The 24,635-nt window shown below is 39.0% G+C and overlaps 6 protein-coding genes across 11 annotated transcripts; 3 read left to right on the forward strand and 3 right to left on the reverse strand.

Moving 5' to 3' along the window:
* Positions 1 to 224: 224 nt before the first annotated feature.
* On the reverse strand, positions 225 to 7,765 carry LOC124217404 (protein MMS22-like). Its single transcript, XM_046622918.2, has 19 exons — positions 7,326 to 7,765; positions 7,118 to 7,252; positions 6,861 to 7,014; positions 5,823 to 6,059; positions 5,580 to 5,705; positions 5,278 to 5,487; positions 4,889 to 5,136; positions 4,647 to 4,738; positions 4,394 to 4,569; positions 4,125 to 4,280; positions 3,787 to 4,036; positions 3,495 to 3,729; positions 2,137 to 2,233; positions 1,867 to 2,061; positions 1,596 to 1,769; positions 1,149 to 1,502; positions 840 to 1,042; positions 588 to 776; positions 225 to 476 (listed from the first exon to the last, which is right to left on the reverse strand). Exons 1-19 carry the CDS (start codon positions 7,538 to 7,540, stop codon positions 404 to 406), a joined length of 3,519 nt encoding a protein of 1,172 aa, XP_046478874.1. The 5' UTR covers positions 7,541 to 7,765; the 3' UTR covers positions 225 to 403.
* A 132-nt stretch (positions 7,766 to 7,897) lies between these two features.
* LOC124217406 (fanconi-associated nuclease 1) lies at positions 7,898 to 12,075 on the forward strand. 3 transcript variants are annotated; one of them, XM_046622925.2, is made up of 8 exons: positions 7,898 to 7,941; positions 8,130 to 9,104; positions 9,210 to 9,615; positions 9,689 to 9,826; positions 9,912 to 10,349; positions 10,449 to 10,860; positions 10,943 to 11,065; positions 11,207 to 12,075. In XM_046622925.2, the coding sequence occupies exons 2-8, from the start codon at positions 8,171 to 8,173 to the stop codon at positions 11,450 to 11,452; spliced, it is 2,697 nt and encodes an 898-aa protein (XP_046478881.1). In that variant the 5' UTR covers positions 7,898 to 7,941; positions 8,130 to 8,170; the 3' UTR covers positions 11,453 to 12,075. The 3 variants fall into 3 exon arrangements, with proteins under 3 accessions (XP_046478881.1, XP_046478880.1, XP_046478882.1); XM_046622924.2 differs by having other exon boundaries at positions 7,908 to 8,038; XM_046622926.2 differs by having other exon boundaries at positions 7,908 to 9,104; positions 11,207 to 11,318; positions 11,586 to 12,073.
* A 299-nt stretch (positions 12,076 to 12,374) lies between these two features.
* On the reverse strand, positions 12,375 to 12,927 carry LOC124217411 (NAD-dependent protein deacylase). Its single transcript, XM_046622934.2, has 2 exons — positions 12,697 to 12,927; positions 12,375 to 12,593 (listed from the first exon to the last, which is right to left on the reverse strand). Exons 1-2 carry the CDS (start codon positions 12,925 to 12,927, stop codon positions 12,375 to 12,377), a joined length of 450 nt encoding a protein of 149 aa, XP_046478890.1.
* On the forward strand, positions 12,886 to 15,874 carry shu (shutdown). The gene is made up of 7 exons (XM_046622931.2): positions 12,886 to 13,065; positions 13,153 to 13,556; positions 13,683 to 13,944; positions 14,019 to 14,479; positions 14,563 to 14,751; positions 14,863 to 14,974; positions 15,109 to 15,874. Exons 2-7 carry the CDS (start codon positions 13,513 to 13,515, stop codon positions 15,412 to 15,414), a joined length of 1,374 nt encoding a protein of 457 aa, XP_046478887.1. The 5' UTR covers positions 12,886 to 13,065; positions 13,153 to 13,512; the 3' UTR covers positions 15,415 to 15,874.
* MED24 (mediator complex subunit 24) lies at positions 15,500 to 22,422 on the reverse strand. Of its 4 annotated transcripts, XM_046622923.2 has the most exons (13): positions 22,300 to 22,422; positions 22,180 to 22,212; positions 21,937 to 22,092; positions 21,736 to 21,861; positions 21,321 to 21,654; positions 20,813 to 21,235; positions 20,389 to 20,572; positions 19,696 to 20,071; positions 19,169 to 19,614; positions 18,994 to 19,086; positions 18,644 to 18,934; positions 18,110 to 18,557; positions 15,500 to 18,031 (listed from the first exon to the last, which is right to left on the reverse strand). In XM_046622923.2, exons 3-13 carry the CDS (start codon positions 22,066 to 22,068, stop codon positions 17,885 to 17,887), a joined length of 3,000 nt encoding a protein of 999 aa, XP_046478879.1. In that variant the 5' UTR covers positions 22,069 to 22,092; positions 22,180 to 22,212; positions 22,300 to 22,422; the 3' UTR covers positions 15,500 to 17,884. The 4 variants fall into 4 exon arrangements, with proteins under 4 accessions (XP_046478879.1, XP_046478877.1, XP_046478878.1 ...); XM_046622921.2 differs by having other exon boundaries at positions 21,937 to 22,212; XM_046622922.2 differs by having other exon boundaries at positions 22,180 to 22,413.
* LOC124217409 (uncharacterized) lies at positions 15,938 to 17,706 on the forward strand. The gene is made up of 6 exons (XM_046622932.2): positions 15,938 to 16,281; positions 16,363 to 16,524; positions 16,584 to 16,785; positions 16,865 to 17,043; positions 17,121 to 17,396; positions 17,478 to 17,706. The coding sequence occupies exons 1-6, from the start codon at positions 16,087 to 16,089 to the stop codon at positions 17,664 to 17,666; spliced, it is 1,203 nt and encodes a 400-aa protein (XP_046478888.1). The 5' UTR covers positions 15,938 to 16,086; the 3' UTR covers positions 17,667 to 17,706.
* Positions 22,423 to 24,635: the final 2,213 nt, after the last annotated feature.

Raw genomic sequence — 24,635 nt, forward strand, 5'->3', positions numbered from 1 at the left:
TAGATTTTATTCAATCTTACTTCGAATGATTGTATTATTCCATTTTGGTTTTCATAAATTGGCACGAAAAGGTTTTACTCTGAGAGTTATTATGGAATGTAAACTGCCAGAGATTTACAGAGTCTTGAGTATGATTTTGGGCTTAATCATTGTTAATTAAATGTGCAAATCATTAATATTGGTAGGATTAATAATAATTATTATAAAAATAACAATAAAACGACTTCATAGTAACTGAGATTTAATTTCATCATCACTGGTAATCAATAATCAATCTCTTGCATACTATATTCGCTCACAATTAATTATGAAGGTATATGTTTCACATTGGATAATCTTATTTACAACGTCACTACTATTGGACAATTATCAATAATGTTACTATGACCAATAAAATTATTGCTCATTTATTCTTAATCAAATCAAAATCTTCCACCATCGGTTTTGTCCGTGCTTTTACCCTGTTTAAAAAAAACCTGCAAAAAAAAAAAAATATATATGTATAGATAAAATCAGGAATGAAGGAAATTCAGTTCCTACTAGATACGACAAGCTTTAAAAACGTTCTAAACAGCCACTTGTCTTACCTCAGATTTGAGACGTGTGGATATCGGTTGGCCTCTAATTCAACGATTGTGCTTTCAATTCTCGAATAAATAAACAGTGTGACTTCTGGAATTAAATCACAAACCGAGGCGATGAATTCGAAAAAAATATTTGAAGATGTTGTCATGTACTTTTGCACTGTGTTCATGATGATTAGTTTGATTTCCTCTCTGGAAATACAATTGAAATGAATAATTCACTAAATAAAAAATATGAATCATCATACGGATTACCTTTTTTTTGGATTTTCTCTGTAGTATGGATTTGACGCAAGATCGGAAATTAGATCGATTGTTTGCTGCCTATGTGCGTGAAAATCGCGAACTTTCATGTAACACGTGATTACATGAGGAAGACAAACTGATATTATCGTATCAATGATATGAGGTCCGTAAGACCTTCCACCATTTATTAAATTCCTGAAGAGTAACATCACCTGTGCAATGTTAATTTAACGATGAACCATTTATCGATAACTCTAATAATTGAGATTATTCTACACAGTCACAAAGACATAATTTTTTACAGATGATTTCACTCACCAAATAACAGTGTTCATGTGTCACAACATCTCGACAAACTATGAAATTGACGGAGAGTTTGTCCAAAATCAGTCTTAAATACTCGGCATTATTGTCGTGAAAAATGTTCAACAGTTTTTCGGAAATTTTGTAACTCCCAGTTTTAAACGTGTCGGTAATCAGCAGCGGTAAATAAGCTTCGAACAGATTTTTTATCAGCGATTGAAGGCTGAGGTCACCTCTGACATTCAAGTTTCCAATTCCTAAAATTATCCACGAGAAAATCCTCTTTCCAATATTCATGACGTACGGAGGTTTATCCGGTGGCAACACGAACTTTTTGATCAAAGTTACAAGCATGTTATTTGGCTGAGTCTGTGGCGGAAGAATGTGAAAAAAAAAACGAAATCATTGGTTTCAATAGATAAATTTGAATAAAAGACATGAACAATTGTTAACACAACGCACCTTGACGTACAAAATTGGCCCGCAATAGAATATTAGAGTTCCGATGCATCGGTAAATCCAGTATGTTAAATCAGACTCCTTGGTTTCTTCCGTGATCAGTTGTGACGCCCATTTGTCTATTTGGGCAAAGTATTCTCTGCACTTCCCGGCAATCCATAAACGCTCCTGTTCTGTCTTTCAAATGGAATATGTAATGTAGAGTTTTATCAATGAGCATTTGTTCATTTTCATTTTTTGGCTAGTTTAAAAGCTTTGTTTCGATCCACAATACCTGCAAACTTTGATGTCGCTTCATGATCGTTTTGATGAACAGAATAATTGGCTCTTTACTATCTGTAGCAGCAATTAGCTCAGAGGTTGATTGAAATACCTGAGCCATCTCGTCCGTCTCGATCAGGTAAAGAGTTAGATTCTTTAACTCTGTATTTTCGATGTCTGGTTTCATAATGCAGCACTTTATCCATGCCTATAGAAAAATGAGACTTGAAGATGATTTATTGTCGACGTACAAAATATCCATCATCGATTAAATAGTCCCAACCTGTATGATGATTGTATCGAAGTTCTTAACTTCTTTCCTTAGCTCGCAAACGGCATCTTCATCTTGCAGAATCAGGGCCAAGTATGATCTTATAATTCTGCAAACATTGATTTTTTGTGACAGTATTTTAAAGCTGGTGAAGATAGAATTTACTCCATTTATTTATATATTTATTTATTTATGTCTTCAGGGGTTAAAACTCTTTCACAAAGTAGAATGATAACAAAATTTAAAAAAAATTAATTTACATGGTGGTACATGGGAAGAAAAAATAAGTAATAAGTAAAGAAATAGTGTATTAGAGTCACTAATTATACGAAAACGGTTTGCGTGATTAACGAGAGACGAAATGTAATGTGCAGTTATATATGTCAAGCCACTCAGCATTTTCGGTGCAGAGTGATGAAAGCTTGAAAATAAGCGAGCCAGAGTCATGAGTATAATTAGAGTAGAATAAAAAATTGTTATGCCGCAAAGGTCGAGCTGAAACAAAGAAACAGAATTCACAAAGTAGTTCACTACAATCAATGATATTACGCAAGACTTTAAAGGCAAACACCACATAAAATCTGCACACAGCAGAAGACAACGTAGGAATACCCAGGGTAAATGCAACAGTGCTGTAGTCGTGGTCACGAAAAAGTATGTATGGGCTTCCCAATTCTATAGGCCACAAACCGTAAAAAAAAAAATTATTGAAATTTTCAAGATTATGGGCAGCAGTGAAGGTCCAAGGTCTCCAGATAACAGAACAACAAGTCAGACAGGGAAAAATGTACGAATAATAAAGTGAACGAAAAGTAGCAGCATTCTTAAGTGATGAAAATAAACGATTGTCAAAATTGATCTTCCTACGAGATTTGGAAACGACATAGTCGAAATGTTTATTAAATGTCGTTTTGCTGTCAAAATAGACCCCCAAGTCCTTTGCTTCATTTACCTACTTTAAAGGCGATTTATTAAGTACGTAATATCTTAAGTCAGTAGTCTGCAGATGCTTACCAAAATTAAGACAGAAGCACTTTTCGATACTGGAAACTAAACCGTAAAGACTGAACCAACAGAACAGGCAGTCTAGGTCATTCTGTACGAGCATCCTGTCATAGAGATTTGTAACAGCCTTAAGTATTTTGCCATATATTATATGCCATATATTATAGAACCAGGCTAATATCGTCGATATAGATTAGGAAAAACAAAGGACCAAGGTGTGTACCTTGACCTACACCAGAAGTAACCTTAATAGCTAAAGAAACACGATTAAAAACCTTCACATACTGAACCCTATCACTAAGAAATGATTTGACCCAGCGGAGCAAAAATCCCGCCAGACCATAGATTTTTGATTTTTCTCTCACCTAACATCTTTGATCATGGGCGAGGAAACAAAGTGTTTGAATAGCGAAACAAATTTGTGTTGATATCGAGCAGCTGTCTCCGGTTCTTTCAATGCTTCCAAAGTAAATCTCATCGCAAGTTCCGACAGAATGTGGTAATCGTCGCCATATATTTGCATGTCGAATACCAATGTTCTAACTCTACTTGCTACATGCTTCCAAAGGGCATCTAACATTGGTCGGATTCCATTTCGCGCTGCGATGGAAAAATATGAGGTGAAATCGAATCAACTCTAATTGCTTGTAAACGCACCTGATATCGTTTCGTCGCTCAAACTCCTCAGCTCAATACATTTGTTAAAGACGTTGATAAGCACCGTGATCAACGTCTTGACTTTGGCTCTAGGGCACTCCAGAAAGTATCTGTCTATCCATCCACCGATGAATAAGTGTTCGGAAAGTTCCATTTCTTCACTAGATGTTAAAATTTCGTCCAACACATCTACGTACGCAGATAGCATTGAGCGCGAGGTTTCATCCTTGCGACAGCTGATCACGTCTACCTGAAGATATAAAATGTCAAACACGAGTTTGGTGGGTGAACTTTTGAATTAAAGAAGCCAAATATCTCTTATTGTCCCTTCACTATACCTCTTTTAAAAATCTTTCACAGATCTTTTCAAAGCTTATCTTCTGCTCGGCGAACAGGAGGAAAACCACGAGCTCCCCCTTCCATGCTATAATTCGACTTTGTTGATCTCTGTTTTCAGCAAGTACCGAAGGCAAAAGATCCAGCATCATAGTACACTGTGGAGGTAGATTGAAAGTAAGAAAATAATAATAGACCATGTTAAAAGATTTAAAATTCTGTTTTCTCCCTGAATATATTGCCGTTGAAAGATGGATTAAAAAGTACTTACAACTTGCGAAATATTTGTCGTCAGTGCAAGAGTAACGAACAGTGAAATAAAATTGTAGAGTCCAACGACAGAAAATTCTTCCACCTTACTTTTTGTGAATTTAGAATATATTCTGCCTTTTATCTGATTCCAATACTTGGGATCGACCTCGACTTGTGTTTTCCGCAAAAATATACCTAAGAGTAGAGGGAGATGTAGAATATTAGGATTAATCCTTGTAGAATACGTCAGGTAAGTTGTTTAAATTTTTTACCTAGCAATCGAAGAAACATTCCATAAGACGATGTGCACGTGTTATTGTCTAATCTCTGTTTAACTTGTTTCAGGATATCCCTGGGCAATTTTCTGCAAAGAAGCAACTATTGCTTAGTCGAATTATACTGCAAAGGTACTTTAGAACGTAACTGCATGTAGCAAATTAAATGATTGACTAGCGCTGTTTACGAAATCGAAAAATGAAATACTGACTTAGAATGAGAAACAACGGTAACTCACTTGTCTACGGAAACGAACCATGGTCCTGTGGCTTGCAGGAGAAATGGCTGATCCAATCGCCGATGAAAACAATCCCAGAGCAGAGAAATGATCTGAACACGCGGCTGCCACCATTCGCAAGTCAGTACACTTAATAAGGGTATCATTTCTTGGAGCTCTTCATCGATTTCGACTCGTTCACCAGCCTTGCCACCTTTGTTCAAGTAGATTTTCAAAATTTTCTCTACTTGTACATGGTTTGGATTAATCTGAGCAAACGTAATTGACAAAAAATGAAATCAAAAATTCTAGTTTTCATAGAGAGTAGGTGGTTGTTTATCAGGTGGAAAAATTTGCAGAACAGGATCTCGCCTCAAGTTGAATAAAGGAACACTGATGATTCTTCATACCCTTGTCGAAGCTATTCCGGTATAAACTCCTTCCAAATTATATCCATAGAGTAGAGTCAAGTGGTATATCAACCAGATGGAAAACATCTCGGGATTTTTACACTCTAAGAAATGCTCCTCCGGGACACTGTTCGATGATACAGATGTGATTGCTGCTGTTGCGGGACCTAATCTCATATCAAGACCAATGTTTACATAGTCCCAAAAGGTCTGAAATTTTCATTAAACCGCATAATTGTGTAAGATACAATAGAGTTTATTGTGATACACAAGCTTCACAAGTGCTATTAATGACGCTTTACCTTTGATCCTCTCTTCACTGCCAAGTCATCGATAAATATTTGAAGCATTAGCCATAATTCTCGTGTACAGGTACAGCTGTACGGTGTCTTGATCTTGAGGTTATGATTTTTTGATTCCAAGGAAATCTGGGGGAGTAAAATTTTGTCAATACTGAAAGTTAAACCAAATGGCAAACGGAAGCGACATTTAAAATTTTCTAAGACAACAAGGATAACTTATCAAGTGATGGAACCGCGTCTTACCCTTGTAAATAATTTTGTAGCAACGTAAATAAGGTCATCCACGACGATGGTGATTGCCTCCTCCAGATCTGGATTGTGATAGGGAATGTTAATGCTGCCTAAGGAACTAGTATTGTAGTTCATGAGATTATTGAGTGCGGAAGAATTCTCAGGGTACTCCTTGGCATCCATCAGCGTCAGCCAAAACCATCTTAGCTCGAGGTGCACATGATACATATGAAACTGCGGCAGGACGTGCTGAAAATTTTTTAATACCTGGGGGTTTTGTTTGCCTCAAAGTTAACTTTTAATGAACACATTAACTACGTTATCAACAAGGCCTCCAGAGTCCTTGGGTTTGTTATTCGTTCCTCCAAGGACTTTTAAGTCCTCATCTACCCTGAAGATGCTATACTTCTCGTTAGTTTGTCCCATCCTATACTATGCTTCTTCCATCTGGCACCCCCTTAGTAAAGGTAATGTTTACCAGCTGGAGGTGGTGCAGTAGAATTCCTCAGACACGTATCGTATAAAACTAATCATCCCGTGAGACTCTTAGATTACGAATACTCTGAGATTGGCAAACATTTAAATATCCCCAGCTTGTCCTACTAGAAAAACTAACAAGACCTACTATTTTTATATAAAGTTTTCAACGACTTAATCGATTCTCCTCCTATCTTCAAGATGTTTTACTTTCACGTCTCACGGACATCAGCTAAGAGAAACGACATCATTTTTCAGGCGCCAGTCTGCTCTAACACATACTTGGCTAAGTCCGTCTCGGCGCGATTTAGCATTTTAGCTAATAGGAATAACACGTGAATTGATCTGAAGAACACACCTAACTACCGCTTTAAAACAAAATGCTATGGTTGCCTGTTTTGAATATCTGTAATCTTATTATTCTACATTTCTGTATTTTGCTACCTAAATTTTTGTAAATTTTGTTTAAAGGGAGTATGTCTGTATAAATATAAGAAACAAATAAATACATAAATACAAAAAACTCAATGTGCAGTGAAAAAAAACGAGGTTTGAAAACTTTGGGGACTTTACCTCAACAGCAAGATTGGACCCTGCATAGTGAAATATGGAGTCATTAATGTTTCTCAGTTCTCTGATGTACTTTTTGAGCACGAGTAACAATTCAGCAAAATCTTCTCCAATCAGATTTTCGACATTTTTAATCAAGGCTGAGTTCCATTTGATGCTGGATAGAAAAAATAAATATGGAAAATTAATAGCGGTTTATTTTTCTCCTAATTTTTCCAGTTCGTTACGAGTCTCAACGTGGAGAGAAAAATTAGCCTCACCTATAAAAGTACGATCGTATGTAAACCAGGGCTTCACAGACGTTTTTTCTTGCCAAAAAGAAGTCTGGCTGGTTTTTTTTACGTGCTGTTAGAGTCTCGCTCTTCTTACAGCGACTGAGCAGCTTGAGCTTCATTCTGTAGAAGTGAAAAAAATTCAAGAAAATGCAAATTGAAAGAAGAAATAGATTTGGATGTTGCATTGTCTTACTCTATGGAAGTAGTGAGGTGTTTGAGATTTAGAGCGGCAATGGAGCTCGGCATAACGCTGCCAAAAAGAACGACGTGCCCGAAAAAGGAAGGGCTTTCCTGTGAGTTGAAAACCATGCTGTTAATTTCTTGTTGAAGAAATAAGCTTGACTTGTTCAGCTGCCAGTCATTAGAATTCACTTTCCCACTACAATCGAACGTTCCTCGCAGCTCCATCTAACCTAAGTACCATGTGGATGAGTTCGAAGGTTAGGATTGAAAAAAAAATCGGCCGTTATGATTTTCCGAGGGGACAAATTTGTTCGCCACTATTCACGTTGTTAATTCTTATTTAGCATACTCGAAAAGGAAGTAAAAGAAGAAAAATTTTTTTTTCCCCATTTACAGTGCCGAGTTGAATTGAGTCAATTGACACATGTCAATCAGCTGTTGCAAGTGGCAACAAAAGACAAGCAGCGATTCTCATTTTGGCGGAAAATTAATCACTGATTCTGGTCGACGTTCCTGATTGGCCACTTGGCCCTTTCTGGTGCTCCAATTGGTCAAGGATCGCGGGAACATGTGGCATGTATGCTGACAGTGCTGACACTCGTTAATCATCACTGGATGGCGAAGAGGTGCGGTTGTACTAAATATGAAAGATTTACATATGAAAACCAAGATTAATTATAAAAAGTTGCAGCGGATAACTTCAATAAACTTATAAACAGCTTTGTAAATTCCGTGATTTATGTTAAAACAAGTTGATAAGTATTTATACCTCTTATGAATGAGAGCAGCTAGTAAAAAAGTTGAATATTTTCAGTCACGACGAGTGAAAAGACAACATCAATTCGGCTGTCGAACATGTCTCAACAAACTTCCATGTACCAATATTATAAGGTGGTTAGTGCTGGGCGACAACAAACCGACAAGAATTCTCCAATCGTCATCAAGACGCCTCGAGAGGCTCTGAAGCAGAAGGAAAATTCTCTTGAACAGGATCGAATCAACTATTCTAAGCAACAACCGACCATGGCTTCTCTGTCTGAGAATCGTGGCGACCTGTTGTCGACAGCGTCGTTGGTTGATCGGGTCGACAGTGAAGACGAAGCCTTGCTGAGTATCAGGCACTTGGTTAGCGACCCGAAGCCTCTCTCGTGCCAGGAATCATTCAATTCCAGCTCCGCCTCTACGCCGACTAAGAACAATGTGTCCCAGAAGAGAGCCTTATCCGGCTCGAGAAGAAGCAGCAGCATGTCGCCACGGAAAAAATCCCAGAACACACCGGTCAGCACAGTTATAAGGAGACTGAAACATCCAAGCCCTAGAAAATTGATATACGACGAGGCGATTGATACTAGCAAAGTATCCGAGGTTGTAGAGATCCTGAACCTTGCTAGAACTGGGGTCTTGCCGAAGAATAATTTTTTTCTTTCAGAAGTGTATCGCAATAATGATTCTGAACCACCTGAAAGAGGCTATATTGAGATAGATGATACAACATCTACTTATCGTATCGACAGGGTGAATATACCAAATGACAAGCATGCTGAGCATATGTTTAATATTATTGTTGATGTTTTTGCAAACTCTATCAACTGTGGGTATTTCGATGACAATGAACTTGATCGAATATTTGATATGCTCACAATGAGCCAGCAATCACAAGCACTTTTTGTAAGGATGCTTCTGAGGACGCACGTTTGGAAGAGACGCACCTCTATTAAGTATCCAGAAATTGCGGAAGACCTTAATCCGCTGTTCGACGAATTGGAAGAAAACAACTTCTTCACTTCCGGTAAATGGCTATCTGGCTATTTTGGAATTTGTCTACTGTTAAGCTAATAACTCGTAGCAGACGTGAAGAAATTTGGAGGTTCGCCAAATTATTCAATCTTTTCAGATACCAATGACGTCCCCCTTGAAAATCTTCTAACGATACTGTCGGCAAGCGAAGTTCACGATGTGGCCCGGCAGTCGAACATACCTCGACAGAAAACTAAGGAATCAGCGATTGAAAAAATTCTGAGGACTAGTTCTACGCAATCCTTATTTCCTGGAGGAGAAAGTCCAGCTACGGTGCTAAGGAGAAGGGTTCTAAATGCATTGGGACCTTGCACTTGCCTGCTGCAGGAGATGATCAACCTCGTAGAACGTATCATCACGCTCTTCATACCTGCGCAAGAAATAACTGCAACTCTTTCCAGCACATTTCTTCAACTCACAATGATTAAAGATGGTAGTTTGAGATACCCGGAAGTGCAGGTTCATAAGGTTCCTGTCTTCCAAAATAGAGATCACCTTGTGCGGTAGGTTAAAATTTACGCACCGGGATTTTTCTTTGATATATACGGAGGAACTTAATTCAATTCTATGCTGTAGGTACGTTGACTGGAAACAAAAGTGGAAGCTTGTTCTTGAGCTGCCCAGAGGTGACCCAAGAAATTGGGACACATTTAGAAGGATTGGAAGAGACGCTCATTCGCGGTTGATGTTTCTTTTGCAACAGAATCCCATCAGGTGACGAGGAAACAAAATAGTTTTACCTAATAGCTTGAAATACTACTTCAGCCATATTTTATTTTATTTAACAATTATTTTGCAGTCAAACAGACACCGGAGTGCCTCGTCATGTTCAGAAATTCAGCGAGAAATATGTATGCATGAAAATAGTAACATCTTGTTTAGAAATATTCAAGAAAGAAAGCTCTTACATACCAGAAGCGGTTAAAATGCTAAATGACCTTATAAACCAGGAAACCTATTGCCAGAGCAGAAAAGGTGAATGGTACGATGAACTGGCATTGATAGAGACAAAGTATAACAAAAATCTGAATGATGCTGCTCGTATAATTATAAAGGGATTGACTCATGCGACTGTCACAGAAATCGGAAAGCACGTTCTTACAAAGAGAGCTTCTATGTTGGCGAAGAGAAAAAACGGCATAAATCGAGATGTACAGTCAGATTTGAAAGGTCTTATCAATCCGGACATACTCAGAGAGCCTCGCAAGGTCTCTATACATGGCAAAGTGATGCAGGGGTAAGATTCAGACGAGATACATTCTTTTGCGACTATCAGTCTAAATTTATCTCCATATTTCCACAAATCCTGATTTTTGCGTCTTTTACGGTTTTCCAGGAATAAAACAGGACGGAAAACAACATGGAAAATGGATTTGGAGGATGGAGACAAAGGTTACATGGGAGTCGAGCAACGAGCTGTGTGTTATTATAAGGAATTGGGATACATTCACAAGTGGCATTGCGAGGGTTCATTTCCCGTAACATTGTTTGCGCTCCTGATGTGGGAAGAACTTTACACTTTGTCGATTCGTGGCACTTATCTGAGCATGTACCAAAGAGCTCCTCTGGATTTATACACCTCGGAGTTCTACACCAACAGAAAAGAAGAAATTGATAGAAAGATTGAATTCATCAAAATTCTGAGCGAGGAGCAGCTATGCAGTTTGATTGAAACTTCCTTAGAGACCCGGAGTCTCTACGAATCGATCATGCCTAAGCCTCTAGCTGTTTCCAATGAGCAGTTCGTTGTAAATAATCAAAATGTCGTTTAGAAAACGCGTTTCAGATTTACGTACTGTTAATAATTTTCAATTCTCTTTATTATTGCAGGATCTAGTGCGATGCATGGGGCCTGTTATAGTGGCAGGGATCTGTAAGAGAATGGGGTCTAACTTCAGTGTGTGGAAAGCGGGTTTCCCCGACTTAGTGATCTGGGATCCCGTGGGAAAAAGGGTAACAGAATTAGCATTTGCAATTCTTAATTTAATAAGAATATAATTTGAAATTGATGAAACTGCCCGTGTAAATACCATATCACAGTTTAAAGCGATAAGGCAGTGGTAGTTAGTAACTAAAACAACGTTTTTATTACAGTACAAGATCGTAGAGGTCAAAGGACCTGGGGACACATTATCTCCTAAACAAACTTTGTGGATGCGATACCTGAAAGATCTTGGTGCTGACATCGAGCTTTGTGAAATTAAAAGTAAGCTATTTAATTATTATTCATGTCGCATCACTGTAGTTAATCATTATCACAACCATAATTTGATAGACTTCATTTTCCTGCATTGTTCACAAAGCCAGGGCTTGTGGTATCGTAGTTGCACACGGACCTGAGAAATGATACCTAGAAATCAACAAATTAGCAAATAAGTAATTAATCAAGGGCACGTTTTAACATCATGAATTATTCTCCAACTTTCTGGTCTCTCGACACGTCAAAAAGATGCTTACTGAAATTGATTTGTAGCTGGAGTACTTTCTACGTTGAATTCAGCAACGACGACTCCACGGTCAGCTACTTGAGGAGCAAACATGGCAGCGGGGTAGACGACGGATGAGGTGCCAATGACGAGGCAAATGTCACAGTTTTCTACGGCCTCACCTGGAAATATTTTACAAAAATAATTATTGGGATCTCTGGCAGGGACGTGGATTAAGAAATTGCATCTAGCGGTAAAAATATGCAACAGATTGAGTAGGTCACGCTGTACATAAAGAAATGTAGACAAGTGTATTTTTATAAACATAGATATTGTTTTTGTAATTTTAAAATGTAATACGACACTTTCATGACATTCTTGATCTACTCACTCAGATGTTAAATATCGCCACCAGATAATGTATCCGAGTGCTAGAGTTCCCAATATTGAGAGTAGCATCATATTTTTATATACAAACATTGTGATGTAGAGAATTTATCAGACTGTTTAATATAATTAATAACATAAATTGTTGTCATTTTATCACATTCACCAGCTCTTTGGAGCACGCTTCTATCCAAGTTTTCGCCAAACCATATAATATGTGGTCTGAGCAAACCCTTGCACATGGATTTTTTACATCTTGGCAGTTCATCGACAGGAATAGGCAGCGATTTTGCAGTACGATCAGGAGCTCTGTGGAAAGTTCAATAAACTATTAGAAAAGAAAGAGAGAAAGAAGTCTTGGAAGGCGAAGAAATGCAATATGGTTTATTTTTCCCCATGCAATATCGTAAAATTGATACTGTGATAGGAGATTTTACAGTTACTTTTCATTACCCCTTTCCCTCAAGGGCTGGACAGATTGGACTGCTTCTATCCTCAACAACTTCCTTGCACTTTGTACATCTTGTTTTGTAAAGAGAACCGTGGAGCTCGATGACATTGGCCGAACCGGCACGCTGATGAAGCCCATCGATATTCTGCGTTAATATCGTTACAATATTACCGTGATTTCTCATTCGCTGTTCAAACTCCGCTATTGCCTTGTGTGCCTATCAAATTGGAATACAAATTCTAGTCATGTCACGTTCAAAGAATAGAAGCATAACAAAGGCATTATTTATTTTTTTATTGATCATCGGGACCTTAAATTACCTGATTCGGCTCAACTTTCAGGACCAGTTCTCGCCTGTAATGATAGAATTCCCAAACTAGAGATGGATTGGCTGAAAAAGCCTGCGGCGTAGCAAGATTTTGGGCTTGATAATTCCTCCACAAGCCGCCGGAACCTCGAAACGTTGGGACACCGGATTCGGCCGACACTCCAGCTCCAGTTAAAATTAATACATTTTTGGCGTCCTTCAACGCCTTTCGAAAGGAATTCATTTAGACTTTTTTTAATTGTTTAATTAGGGTTGGGTTTATTGGTTAGGATTTAAGCTGTCACTGCAGTGTACACGACAAATTTCGCCAAAGCTCAGCAACAACTGTCTACCCAAGGAGGCTTGTGGCTACCGACAAAATGTAAGTACTAAGTACTGTTCTCGTGCGATCGTTTGATTCATGGTTACTGAAATATAAATATTACATCTTAGCATTATGCATCTTTAGTGACCGCCATTGACCTCGCGGGAAAAGTTTCACATTTTGATCCACCTGGATCCACAACAATCCGCTCGACGTCGCCCCATACAACCTGACAATAACAAAAGAGCGCTGGAAAAAAAGTTTCCATTTTGCTCGCGGTGCGAATTCGAATATACTTCGTGGATCCTCAGTCAACGTAACCTATGACCGCAACGCGTACGGCGTCAGTCGACGTTGGTCGACGTTAAGTTTCTCCAGTTAGTGGTAACGAGCGGTAACAATAAACTGAAAATAGGATCCTTGTAATTCATATCAACCCTATCACGTTAAAACTTGAGTATAGTGAACAGCGCGTCGTGTTACGTTTAACGAAAAACTTTGAAGATGCCGAATACAGAGTTCAAAAGCCAGCGAGGATTCACGCTTGGGTAAATATAGTGAATAATTAACGCGTACTGTATTTCGATAGTTTGAAAATTATTCATGAAATTGTTTCTGGAATATTTCCTGTTCTGTTGAGAGTTTGACCTACATTTCTATATTTTCCTTTGTAGCGAGTTAATGCGCAAACCTAATCTGGTTCTGGAGGCTGGCGACGATATCGATGATGACGAAGACGACCAGGTGTACGGCTTCAATAACCGCAACATCAGCAATGAAGAGATGATGAAATATTTGAATATCGACGACAACGAGGACAGCGCCAATCCTGAAAACGATGGTGAAAATCAGGCTGATTCAATTAAGATTGTTCCATGCAACACAAGCTTTGAGGATCTCAAAGTTAACATGACCGATGTAACGGGCGAAGGAAAGGTAACTCCTCGACCTTCTCACACCTGAAACAAATTTCATTTTTCACTTTTTTATCATCATCCATTGTGCGGCAGATTTTCAAGTCTGTGAAGCAAGTCGGAGTCGGGGAAGTTGTTCCAATGGATGCCATGGTGTACGTCCAGTACATGGGCTACTTTGAGTATCAAGATGAACCGTTCGATTCGTCTTACTTGCGCCAGACATCAGAGAGGGTGCGACTGAACAAGGGAGTGCTGCTACCGGGACTGGAAATTGGGATTCAGACTATGAAGAAGCACGAGATTTCTCACTTCATCATCCATCCTGATTATGCCTTTGGACCCATGGGATGTCCTCCCAGAATTCCTCCCAACGAGGAAGTCATGTTCGCTGTTTACCTGAGCGACTTTGTTGACAATGCAGCTGCGGATACTTACGACAACTTGGACCAGGAGGAGAGAAAGTCTATGGAAAAAGCCTTTCCTAAGGCAATGGCTGTTCATGCTACTGCAAATGATGATTTCAATAGAAATAGAACAAAACAGGCTGCCAGAGGGTTCGTTATTGATTTTTACCCAGATTATCTCATGCCTCTGCGTATTTATTTCTTGTCACTAATCAAACAGATGAAAATTTTAGGTACCTGAAGGTCGTTAAGATTTTGGAGAGTATTGCACTGGAGAATGAGGAAGAACAAACTAAGCAACAGAAAGCATTGACCAAGGCCTATGTCAATTTGGGCATCTGTTACAACAAACTCGGTGAACCTCGTAAAGCTTGTACCGTTTGTAGAGATGTACCTGTGCCAAACGCAAAAGCCTTTTTTACGTAAGTCATTTCTTTTCATTCTGAAGATGGAACACTAATTATCAAATTTGTAAACCTTGCAGAAACAATTTTCGATTCGTTACTTACTCCAGGAACTCACTTTGCTTTCAGGCATGGAAAGGCGCTGATGACTATGGGCGAATACGATAGAGCGATGGAGGAATTCCACAAATCTCGAATGATCGACCCTAACAATCAAAGGATTGTGAAAGAAATCAAACAGGTAATTGAGCATTTTGATTCATCATTTACCAAATTAAGCACTATTTGTTTGCAGATCTAATTCCATCTGGAAGAAATAATATATAAAACTTGTTATTTGTTGTCTTACAAGCTCAGAATTTGATTTCCTTTCAGCTCAACGAACGTATAATGGCATACAAAAGTAAGCAAAAGAAACTGTTCTCAAAATGGCTGCAGGTTAAGTCAAATGACAAGGAAATGGACGAGCATGTTAAATGTGCTCGTGAACTTTGTGAAGAGTTGAAAAATAATCCGGATGTAATGCGGCAGCCTTTGCCCGCTGGGTTGAATGATCGCGAATTGGACTGCTTCAAACAGCAGGCAGCTACTATGGGCTTGTTTTTCACGTCCCACGAACGATTCGGCCATACTAATTATTACATTTCTAAACCAAGTTACGAACCTGCCAGACGAGCCTAAAGACTTATTTTCATTACATCGCCAATTCAATTAGAGTACAATATTTTAATTTTAAGAATATAGTCCACGGTTTTTGGTGTGAAAACTTCTTCCAATGTCCCAACCGTCTGACATCCTTATTCAGCATTCTTACTAGGATTTAAGTTTGATCATAGAGTAGGCTCAGCAAGCCAGAAAGTTTTGTTTAAAACTTCACATGCGTCATCCTGCAATGTGAAAAATACACGTGCAAAATTGATATTTGATAATCGCTTTGCTTTATTCAAAGGCCAAAAATGAAACAAGTGAAAATAGTCGTGTTTACGTATTATTTTGCTGATGCCTTCACTCTGCGATTGGGTAAATTAATTATCTGTTACTTCACTTTTTGTTATTCTATTGATCGTTCATTATTATAAGAGATGTTATTTTATGTATGAAAAATATGAATGAATCAATAAATAAAGGAAAGCTATTCATATCTCGGCAGTCTTCGCTTTAAACACACAGTCAAAATTTTGGTATAGACAGATTATTGTGAAAATTTATATAAACGATGTTATATTCGTATTTCGTATTTACCCAAAAATTATGTCAATGGAAAAAATAACCGGGACTGAGAATTATTGCAAAGAAAAAAATACTGTGTCAAAAAAAAAAAAATACAGAGAAGCGAGCAGTCACATAATTTAAATGAATGAACTGAAAGAACTGAAAATCGACAATATGATGAGTGACGAAGAAGTAGAGGTGATTGAGTCGACGGACAACAAGAAGCTTGAATTGGACAATTTCAATGATAATGGAAAGCGTGCGTTGATCATTATGCCTGAAGATGCACAGATTTCTGAAATAGTTCAAATGGCCGATATAATGCGAAGGGCTGGGGTGAGAGACTAACTCTGAATTAAGTGTCGTACTTCTTCACTTTAAAAATATAGCAGACCTTCAATTGGCTATTGATTCCAGATCAGTGTTGTAATCGCAAGTCTGGATGATTCAGACTGCATACGGGGCAACAGTAACATATTCTGTTATGCAGACGCAGCGCTTTCTGATGCCTTGAGAGAACCATCGTTCGACGTGGTTGTTCTACCTGGCGGTTTGTTAGGAGCTAAATCGCTTGGAGAGGTAAGACATAAAATTTTGTAAGATTTGAATGATGTAAACTAGATAATAAATTGCTGCAGTCGGAATTGGTTGGTAAACTGCTGAAAGAATTCGAGGACAGCCACAAGTGGATAGTCGCAATAGGAGATGCTGTGCCGGTGCTGCGTAAGCATTATATAGGTGCTGGAAGAACTTTTACGTGTCATCCGCTGATAAAATACAAAATTGAAGGATCCGAATACATGAAGTACAAATATATCGACGATGACGTACACGTGGATGGTAATAATAAATTGTCATCCACGAATTGTATCAGCAAAAGGGGAAACAAATTGATTAAAATTGGATTATGAATTTTCAGGTAAGATAATTACCTGCAGAGGTGGTCCGAACACGATTCAGTGCGCTCTGAATCTCGTTCATTTAGTCTGCGGTCGTTACATTGCTGAAAATATTGCGGAAAAATTGTCTATCAAATATGACGACGGATACTGCAGAGAGTGTTGTGGAAATTGTAAATACTGCTGTCGTGAAGACAAGGTAGCCAACTAATGAGAAATTATAGAATTGCTATTTCAGAATAATTTTTAACTCGTTTAATACGTAACATGATTTAGAAGGAAATTGATCCCAATATTGCGGAACGATTTTCGTGCTCGACTTGCTGCGGGGTGAGTTATTCAGAAATTGTCGAATGGGAGGAATGCAGAGTTCTGTCCAGTATGTTGGAAAAAGAATACATGATAAAATATAAAATTCAACGACAAGAACTTAAGGATAGGGAAGAAGACAGGAGCATAGAGGAGAAAGAATTACAACAACAAATCAAAGAAGATGAAGAAGAATTAAAAAAACGTAGAGAAAAGTGGACGAATATGCCGTGCATGACTCAGGTCTTTGATTTTTCACATCAGTCTATGGTTCAAGCTAAAATGCTAGTGCTTACTTTTTTTTCTCACTTGTAAATATCGCAGGCAGAATATGACAGGTACATGCGAGAGTATGCGGAGAGAGAAGAATCGCGCTACAATGACAGAATGCAGAAAATATACGATAGACTACATATGAGACTTAAGAAATCGAGAAGGCACCAGGACATGATTGATTCTATGAGGAACATGGAACCGAACGAAATGGATGCTGCACTCGCTCAGATAACTTAGTAGAGTTAGCAATTTGTAGGAGGAACAGAAAACAAAGAATTTTATACTTTAAGTAAGTTTTAAAAAAATTGATTTTTTTTGGCATCAATTTCTTTGTAATCGAATTACTAGGAAAGTAATTATTTTCGATCGATAGAGACTAAACTTAATTTAAAAAAAAAAAAAAAATAATAATTACAAACGTAACAGGATGTACAGGTCATTTTTGTGCTTATATTCTACTTTACAGGCTTCAGATTTATGTTCCGCAGCATGCATAAATCTCTCGCAGTGGCTTTTCGTCCTGCTGTTGTTTGAATATCGTACAACTTGAGTAATAAATCAGTCGTAAATAACTCGGGCAGCGCTTTGAGCAAACATGGAACCTAAAAGAAGAATATCGTTCGGTTTACGAAATAACTCTGGAAATTAAACTTGGTTCACTTCGTATGACCTATTCTTACCAAAGTTTGCGGCATTCCTTGTAGAACGATTTTTGTCCTGTCCTTGCCGCACTGAACGATGAACCGTAGAAATTGTAGGATGAAATGCGTCTGCTGTGATACTTCGCCATCCTTCCCAGCGAGTAGTGTGAAAGTTTTGAACAACATATTCAGCGCAGTAAGCAATGGCTCTCTTAAGCGAATAGACTTCTGCCCGTTAGGTTGTCCCTGAGCCTGAGGAGAGCTCGTGTCAAATATCGAACTCGAGTCCCCCGTTTCGTTCAGTCTCAATATTTTGTTGGCCGGCACACCGATCGCATCCAATTCTTCGCTGTCTAATTCGCACCTTGCACGCTTACGACTGTTTCCTCTGGGTGGGTTCGAGTTGTTGTACTCCAAGGTTGAATAAATACACGAAACGCACAGCTTCGCCAGTACAGAAGACTGAGGTTCGACTAGCTCCTCTCTCCTGAAATTTGGAATTATTTTACTCCCGCTTTTGTTGGAGTAGTTGAGCAATCGAAAGCCGCAAAATATTTGGCACAAAATTCTCACTGCGATCTATTGTAGAGGTACTGAGGTATGACGTGATGCAGCAGGTCCAAGGTGCAGTTTTCAATGTCCAAGTGAAATACTGCAAACGTCAAATCCACTGCCTGATCCAGTTCCTCTTGGTATCTGTACTTCATTACTTCTTTGACCAAATTCGAAACGAACCACAGCGAACCGCCGGTGTTCAACAAAGATTCTAGCGATTGAGTAGCTTCGATGTTGATCCAACCCCTTTGCTGTATTCCATGCCACACAGTTTCCAACTGCTCAGATATCGGCTGCCGCGATATAATACTAAAAAGAAATGATTTAACAAGACCTAGGTTAATAACTAAAAAAATTTTCATAATTACCTGTGCGACATTGAAAGCACCTTTGTCTTGGATTGCGTCGGAGGATGAACGTCGTACTGCATTTTACGTATTATTTGGCACATTAGGCTTGATCTGAAAGAGTTTGATCAATTAGGAAGCGATAATTTAATTTCGAATCACCTTGAGTCGACGTGAATAATCGACGCAATTTTACCTTTCTTTGAAATTATCCTGCATCTCGTCACTGGAAATAGGAGTCAGGAATTGTTGAACCATATTCATGGGCTTCAAGAGCGCATCTTGATGCGTTATGCTGACGTGAGCGCAGAGCCAGGCTGCTGCACATACCGGCAAGCAGCAGGCCGCTGCTCTCAGGCCGTCCAAGGCGCGTTTCACATCGCCAGCTCCGAGTGCTCCACTTTCCCAGGCGCAGAGAAGCTCTTTGACAGCGCCCATGGCCGAGCGACAAGCGATGTGCCATTTCATGTTACTAGACTTAAAGTCTGGATCCGGGGAATTGATTTGGGCAAGTAACGTGTCCACTCGAGCTGCGTCGACGTTTTGGAGCATTCGACGCGGGCATTTGGGCTTGTTTCGTTCTGCCATACACTCTCGGACCCATTGTTCAAAGAACGAATCACCATCTTCTTCAAGAACCACCTGAATAGCCAACAGGAGAGAGAAATTTGAGACAAAATCAAGAGGATTTGGATTTCAATGTTTTAGTATCAGCAAGCTCACTTCAGATCCGTATGTTTGAACGATAGAGCAGAGCATTAGAAACGAAACATCAAAAAGCATTGCTCTTGTCGCAGCCATTTTCCCTGTCACAGCATCGTTTATTTGTTTACTACATTCGTTGAACTTTATCAGTTTAGAGACGAAGGTTTTCAGTTTTCCCTCGACAGTTGCAACGGCCAGGATTAATTCGAAACTCTTTCCAGTCAGTACCTGGCACAGCATGCTCAGCAGTGCTTCCTGAATTTTCGTATAATCTGTATTGAGAGTCTTCAGAATTCCAGCCAGAGTTGGTTCCGCGCGAATTATTACTTTTGGAATTGATGGCTTGGGAGTTTCTGATGGTTCTAATTTCTGTAATGCTGCAGTTACACCTTCTCTGTAATACAGAACAATAAGGTGAAAATTCCGTCAACCATGGAATGTTTATATTTACATATTTGTATATTTATTTATTTATTTATTTATTTATTCATATTATACGGGATTTTGGCCCACTTATAAAATTTTAGCAGTAGAGAAATAGGTGACGCCGACAAGCGCAAGTACATAGAATAGAAAAAAAGAAAATAAGAGTAATAGAAACACCAGTATGCAGAAAAGTACGATAACAGCATAATATTAAGCCAAAGCTCTATTCGAAAGACAGCACCCTGTCCCTGCAGAGCATTTTGAACCTGTTATAAAAATTATTACCGTTGGCTGCTAAGCTGCTTCGCCTGTTTCTCAGTAACCAAATTGACTTTTTGTAATTCGTTTAGCAGGCACTCGATGCAATTACAGGAACAAGCCGTGTCCATGATATCAAGCAGAGGAGTAAATTGGAGCAGCAATTCAAAGGCGTCCAAGATGTCTTGGGAGTACTCCAACTTCTCTTCACCTATCGAGAGAAATGCGAGTATTATTACCATCAAAATGCAATCCTGTATTATTATACGGTATTGTTCTGAATATAAGCCGAGGAATTTTGTCGTTGATAGCACCTGGCAAAATCCTCCTCGTCTTATACATGGACCCATTTTATGTGTGGGTAACTAAGAAAAACACCCTGAAATACTGTCTCGGAATTGGGGTTAGCTTATACTCGGAACAATACGGTATACAGAAAATGCTCTCTCACCGCTGAAAGTCGTTACGTTTAATTCTTTCAAAATGTGTGGTACTTTCAAAAACGTAAAAGCACCCCATAGCGACTCTTTGGAAGTTCCGGTTACGTCGTGCAGACACATGAAGCAGGCGCGAATAATTTCCGAATACAACTTGGCGTTGGAGTATCCCTTGATTCTCTGTATCATCAGGAGCTGATTGACCAGAACTGCGGTTTCGGTGCTTGGATTAAGCAAGACTTGAACAGCGAATAATGGTTGCAAGCAATAAGTGATCGGCTCCTTTTTGTTGTTCTTGGAATGCGAAGCCAATGTTTCTATATCAAGGTTGCAAAGCTGTTTCAACGAGCTCTCAATTGGTACTGCAGACTTTACTGTACTATTCTTCTGAAGAGATTCTATGTCCTGGCACTTTTTCACCACCTCGATATAAAGTTCTGAAAAAAGACAATAATGAAAGTTTTAATTTCTACAGGGTACCAGATATTTCTACACCCAAAATCAAATCTCAATCTGATCTACCTTTATCGTCATGCTTAGCTAGGCACATCATGGCACAGAGGAAGTCGGAGTTAATCATCTGTTTCAGAATGCTCGCCGGTTTATCGATCAAATCCGTGGGATAGGTGAGTGATGGATTATTTTGGGGTATTTTGAGCACGTGGAGATAACACAGCAGCAACCAATGCACTATTGAAAGTACAGAGGCAGCTAATAAATCTTCCTCCGGCTTTCCTCGACAGGTTATACCGACTTGAATTGTTTCAAGAAATTCTAACAGGCTTATGATACAGTGCGGCTTGTGAAATGCACCGTATTTGCTTATCCTTTGTAGAACAGCTGCGTAAGACACTAACTGAAAAATGTGATGTATTATTGTCAGCAGATTTTTGGAATATCACCTTTCGAATTTGAGGAGAAAAAGAAACGGGCAAACCTGCGAGCTCAGCGAATGTTTTAAGTACGATAACACCAGTTGATTTGGTCCGGGGCCCACTAAAGCCTGCTGCAGAATGCAATCTGCCAAATTGTAGACATCTCCGCTTACACCTCTTGGTAAAATCTGATAACAAGTGAAATTTAAGTCAAATGTGAAATTTTCACAGCCGTTTGATTACCAGAATTCAGCGGTACGTACAGTTTTTATATTGATTCCCCATTGTAAGTCGTTCCAACGTTCACGCCAAGCCCTTAATAGCAGAGCCTTGAGGCTGCTAGTCTTGCTTGTAACCTTAGTCTCCATTGTTCTCGTCGATAGAGGATTGCGCATAATTAATCAAAAGGTAAATACAGCCTGTCGAGTTTCGAATTAGTGATACTTTTAGCCTGTCATACGTATTGAGACAGGATCAATACATCGGTTGAGACTATTTCACAGTACCTTAGGCGGGTCAACACGATGTTTCGAAAATTGCTGAAAAATCGACGCCATGGATTGATTCATTTTAAAAACATTTAACGCGAATAAACCGTATGTACAATTCTTGAAAAATAAAATTACGTATTTGTTGTCGTGATTAGGTTAACCGAAAACTGCGAGACGTCATCGCCATCTTGACATCTTCTGTTAATATCAGTCTCAGACAGCCCCTGACACTCACCACTGCTCGTATACTAAAAAATTGTACGCGTTTTGTCCCCTTTTTTTAGTTCCTCTACGTGGCGCTAGTAGACTTTCGACACGCTCGCTCGCTCGCTGATCGCACGCAAGTGTGACGTCGGAATGGTACCTAGTGGAAATCTCCAGATGTTAGACACCGGAAACATTCACACACAGCTACAGCTAGACTCACATCAGTAGTTTGGGTCACCAATTACCGATTAAGTATTGAAATACACCGGACAACGGGCATTCTGTCGCTGTAGTCGAACGAACCGAAGAGGGAGAAATTGTTGGATAAAAGATTTAATTTGGCTTACCTTTTTGAGAGTATTCTGGATGCGATGACTTGTAGATTGGTGAGAGGTTTTAGCGGAATAACTGACTTTAATATTTGGATATTTTGACTAACTTGGTTTATTTTATAAGTTTGATATTTAAAAGTCACAAACGCAGAGTGACACAGTGTAAGATCTTAAACTTAATATGACACAATGGAGTTTAAGCTCGTTGGACTTTTGGGCAGAGTAACGTTGTATTAAAGTTTAAATGCAAAAGGCTAAAGGATTTTACCGCGAGACTGTACCGGAACTAGATGACGAATCTGGAGGTAGAAACACAAGAGAGCGATCGAGTGATCGGTCGCCCTTTTTATAGGGGTCGATCGTTGCGCAGAACGATCCCCCTCTCTAGTTTTTTGGTCGCCTTTGCGCACCTCCCCTCTTTTCTAGGAATTCTAATTAGGGCACGACATCTTCGCCGCATGCACGCCTGTGATCTTAGTTCTTTAGCTATTACTATATTGTAGGTTTTTACGTATGGTATATCGCTGCTTGGTGCGGTGGTGTAGGTGCGTGGACTTGGTTCCGTAGTTCTCCGAACTGCGTGAGCTTTTCGTTGTGTCGCCAGCCCCCTTTGTGGCGCCAGCCCCCTTTGTGGCGCCAGCCCCCTTTCTGGCGCCCCTCAGCCACTTAACTACCTGTCTACCTCTTAATGTTTTTGCTATCTTGCTCGTTACAAAGCCCATATTTCATTTTGGTTACCTGTCGTTTGTTAGTTTTATAGTTATATCTATATAGAATTGTATATGTATTATAGTCGACTACTGTCGTTGTTAGTTTTATAGTTGTATCTATATAGAATTGCATATGTATTAAAGTCGACTACTGTCGTTGTTAACCTGGAGTACAATAGCAATTGTTTATGAACATAGTTTGTTATTTGTTTAACATTATTAGAATCACGCTGCTGCGAATATCTTTAGTTGTTTGTGTTATAACTATCTTAACAGATTTAGAGTACTTAGTAATTTGATGATTCATAGCTTTAGAGCAGGTTTACATGTGTGCTTTTGTATATGATTCCCTTCTGTAGTTGTTAATTCTTATATTGATATAAATCGGCTTGGAAGCTTCTAGAACGTTTTCGTTTCGTCGGTAAGTTTCCTAATGTATTCTCTAGGTAAGGCTCTGTATGGCTCCACATTGGAGATCTGCATTGCCTTCAAAACGTTGCGCGTGTTGCCTACAATACGGCGTTGCGGAAGAAGGTATAGTTCATGCTGGGTAATTAGCATTCACGGTTTGATGGTTTTGCAGTCTCTGGTTTTATGGGTTATTGCAGCAGTGCTATCTTTACATTATATTGGTTATGCATTTATCTATGGTTTTACAGTCTTCTATACTCCAGGCTATAGTATAGTAAAGCGTATGTTGCTTATAGTATAGCTCTCAGCTCCGAATGCCTAAATGGCATTGTTGAGTGCTATATAATAATTGGGTATAATTGTGTTAGTTAATTATAGTGTTAATATGATAGTGATATATAATAACGCATAACAGTATTATAGTTCTCTGTAGTACGAAGATCTCGTAACATGGTTTTTAAGCCTTGGCTAGTGAATTTCATAGTTATTTCCATCTAGGGATATTCCAAATAGTTAGACAGTTTTTTTAATTTCTTATGGTTACAAGATTCTCGTACTTCGAGTTTGGTTAGTTGATAAAAGTAACATGCAGTAATAATAGTCGATAAAAATATACGGACGTTCCGGTCGGATGTTACACAAGCTTTTTAGACAACTACTAGCGCCACCAGTGGTGTAGATTGGCGGCAGAATCGAGGGACATTTTGCGAACCACTTTTAGCAGCGTGTGCACGGTCTTACATACAGGTCTGGCAACGAAGCCAATTTTCTACAGAGCGGCGTGGTTCTCTTGCTGTCCGTGGTTTTTAGT

This window comes from Neodiprion pinetum, chromosome 4, assembly GCF_021155775.2.
Source record: "Neodiprion pinetum isolate iyNeoPine1 chromosome 4, iyNeoPine1.2, whole genome shotgun sequence".
Taxonomy (NCBI): domain Eukaryota; kingdom Metazoa; phylum Arthropoda; class Insecta; order Hymenoptera; family Diprionidae; genus Neodiprion; species Neodiprion pinetum.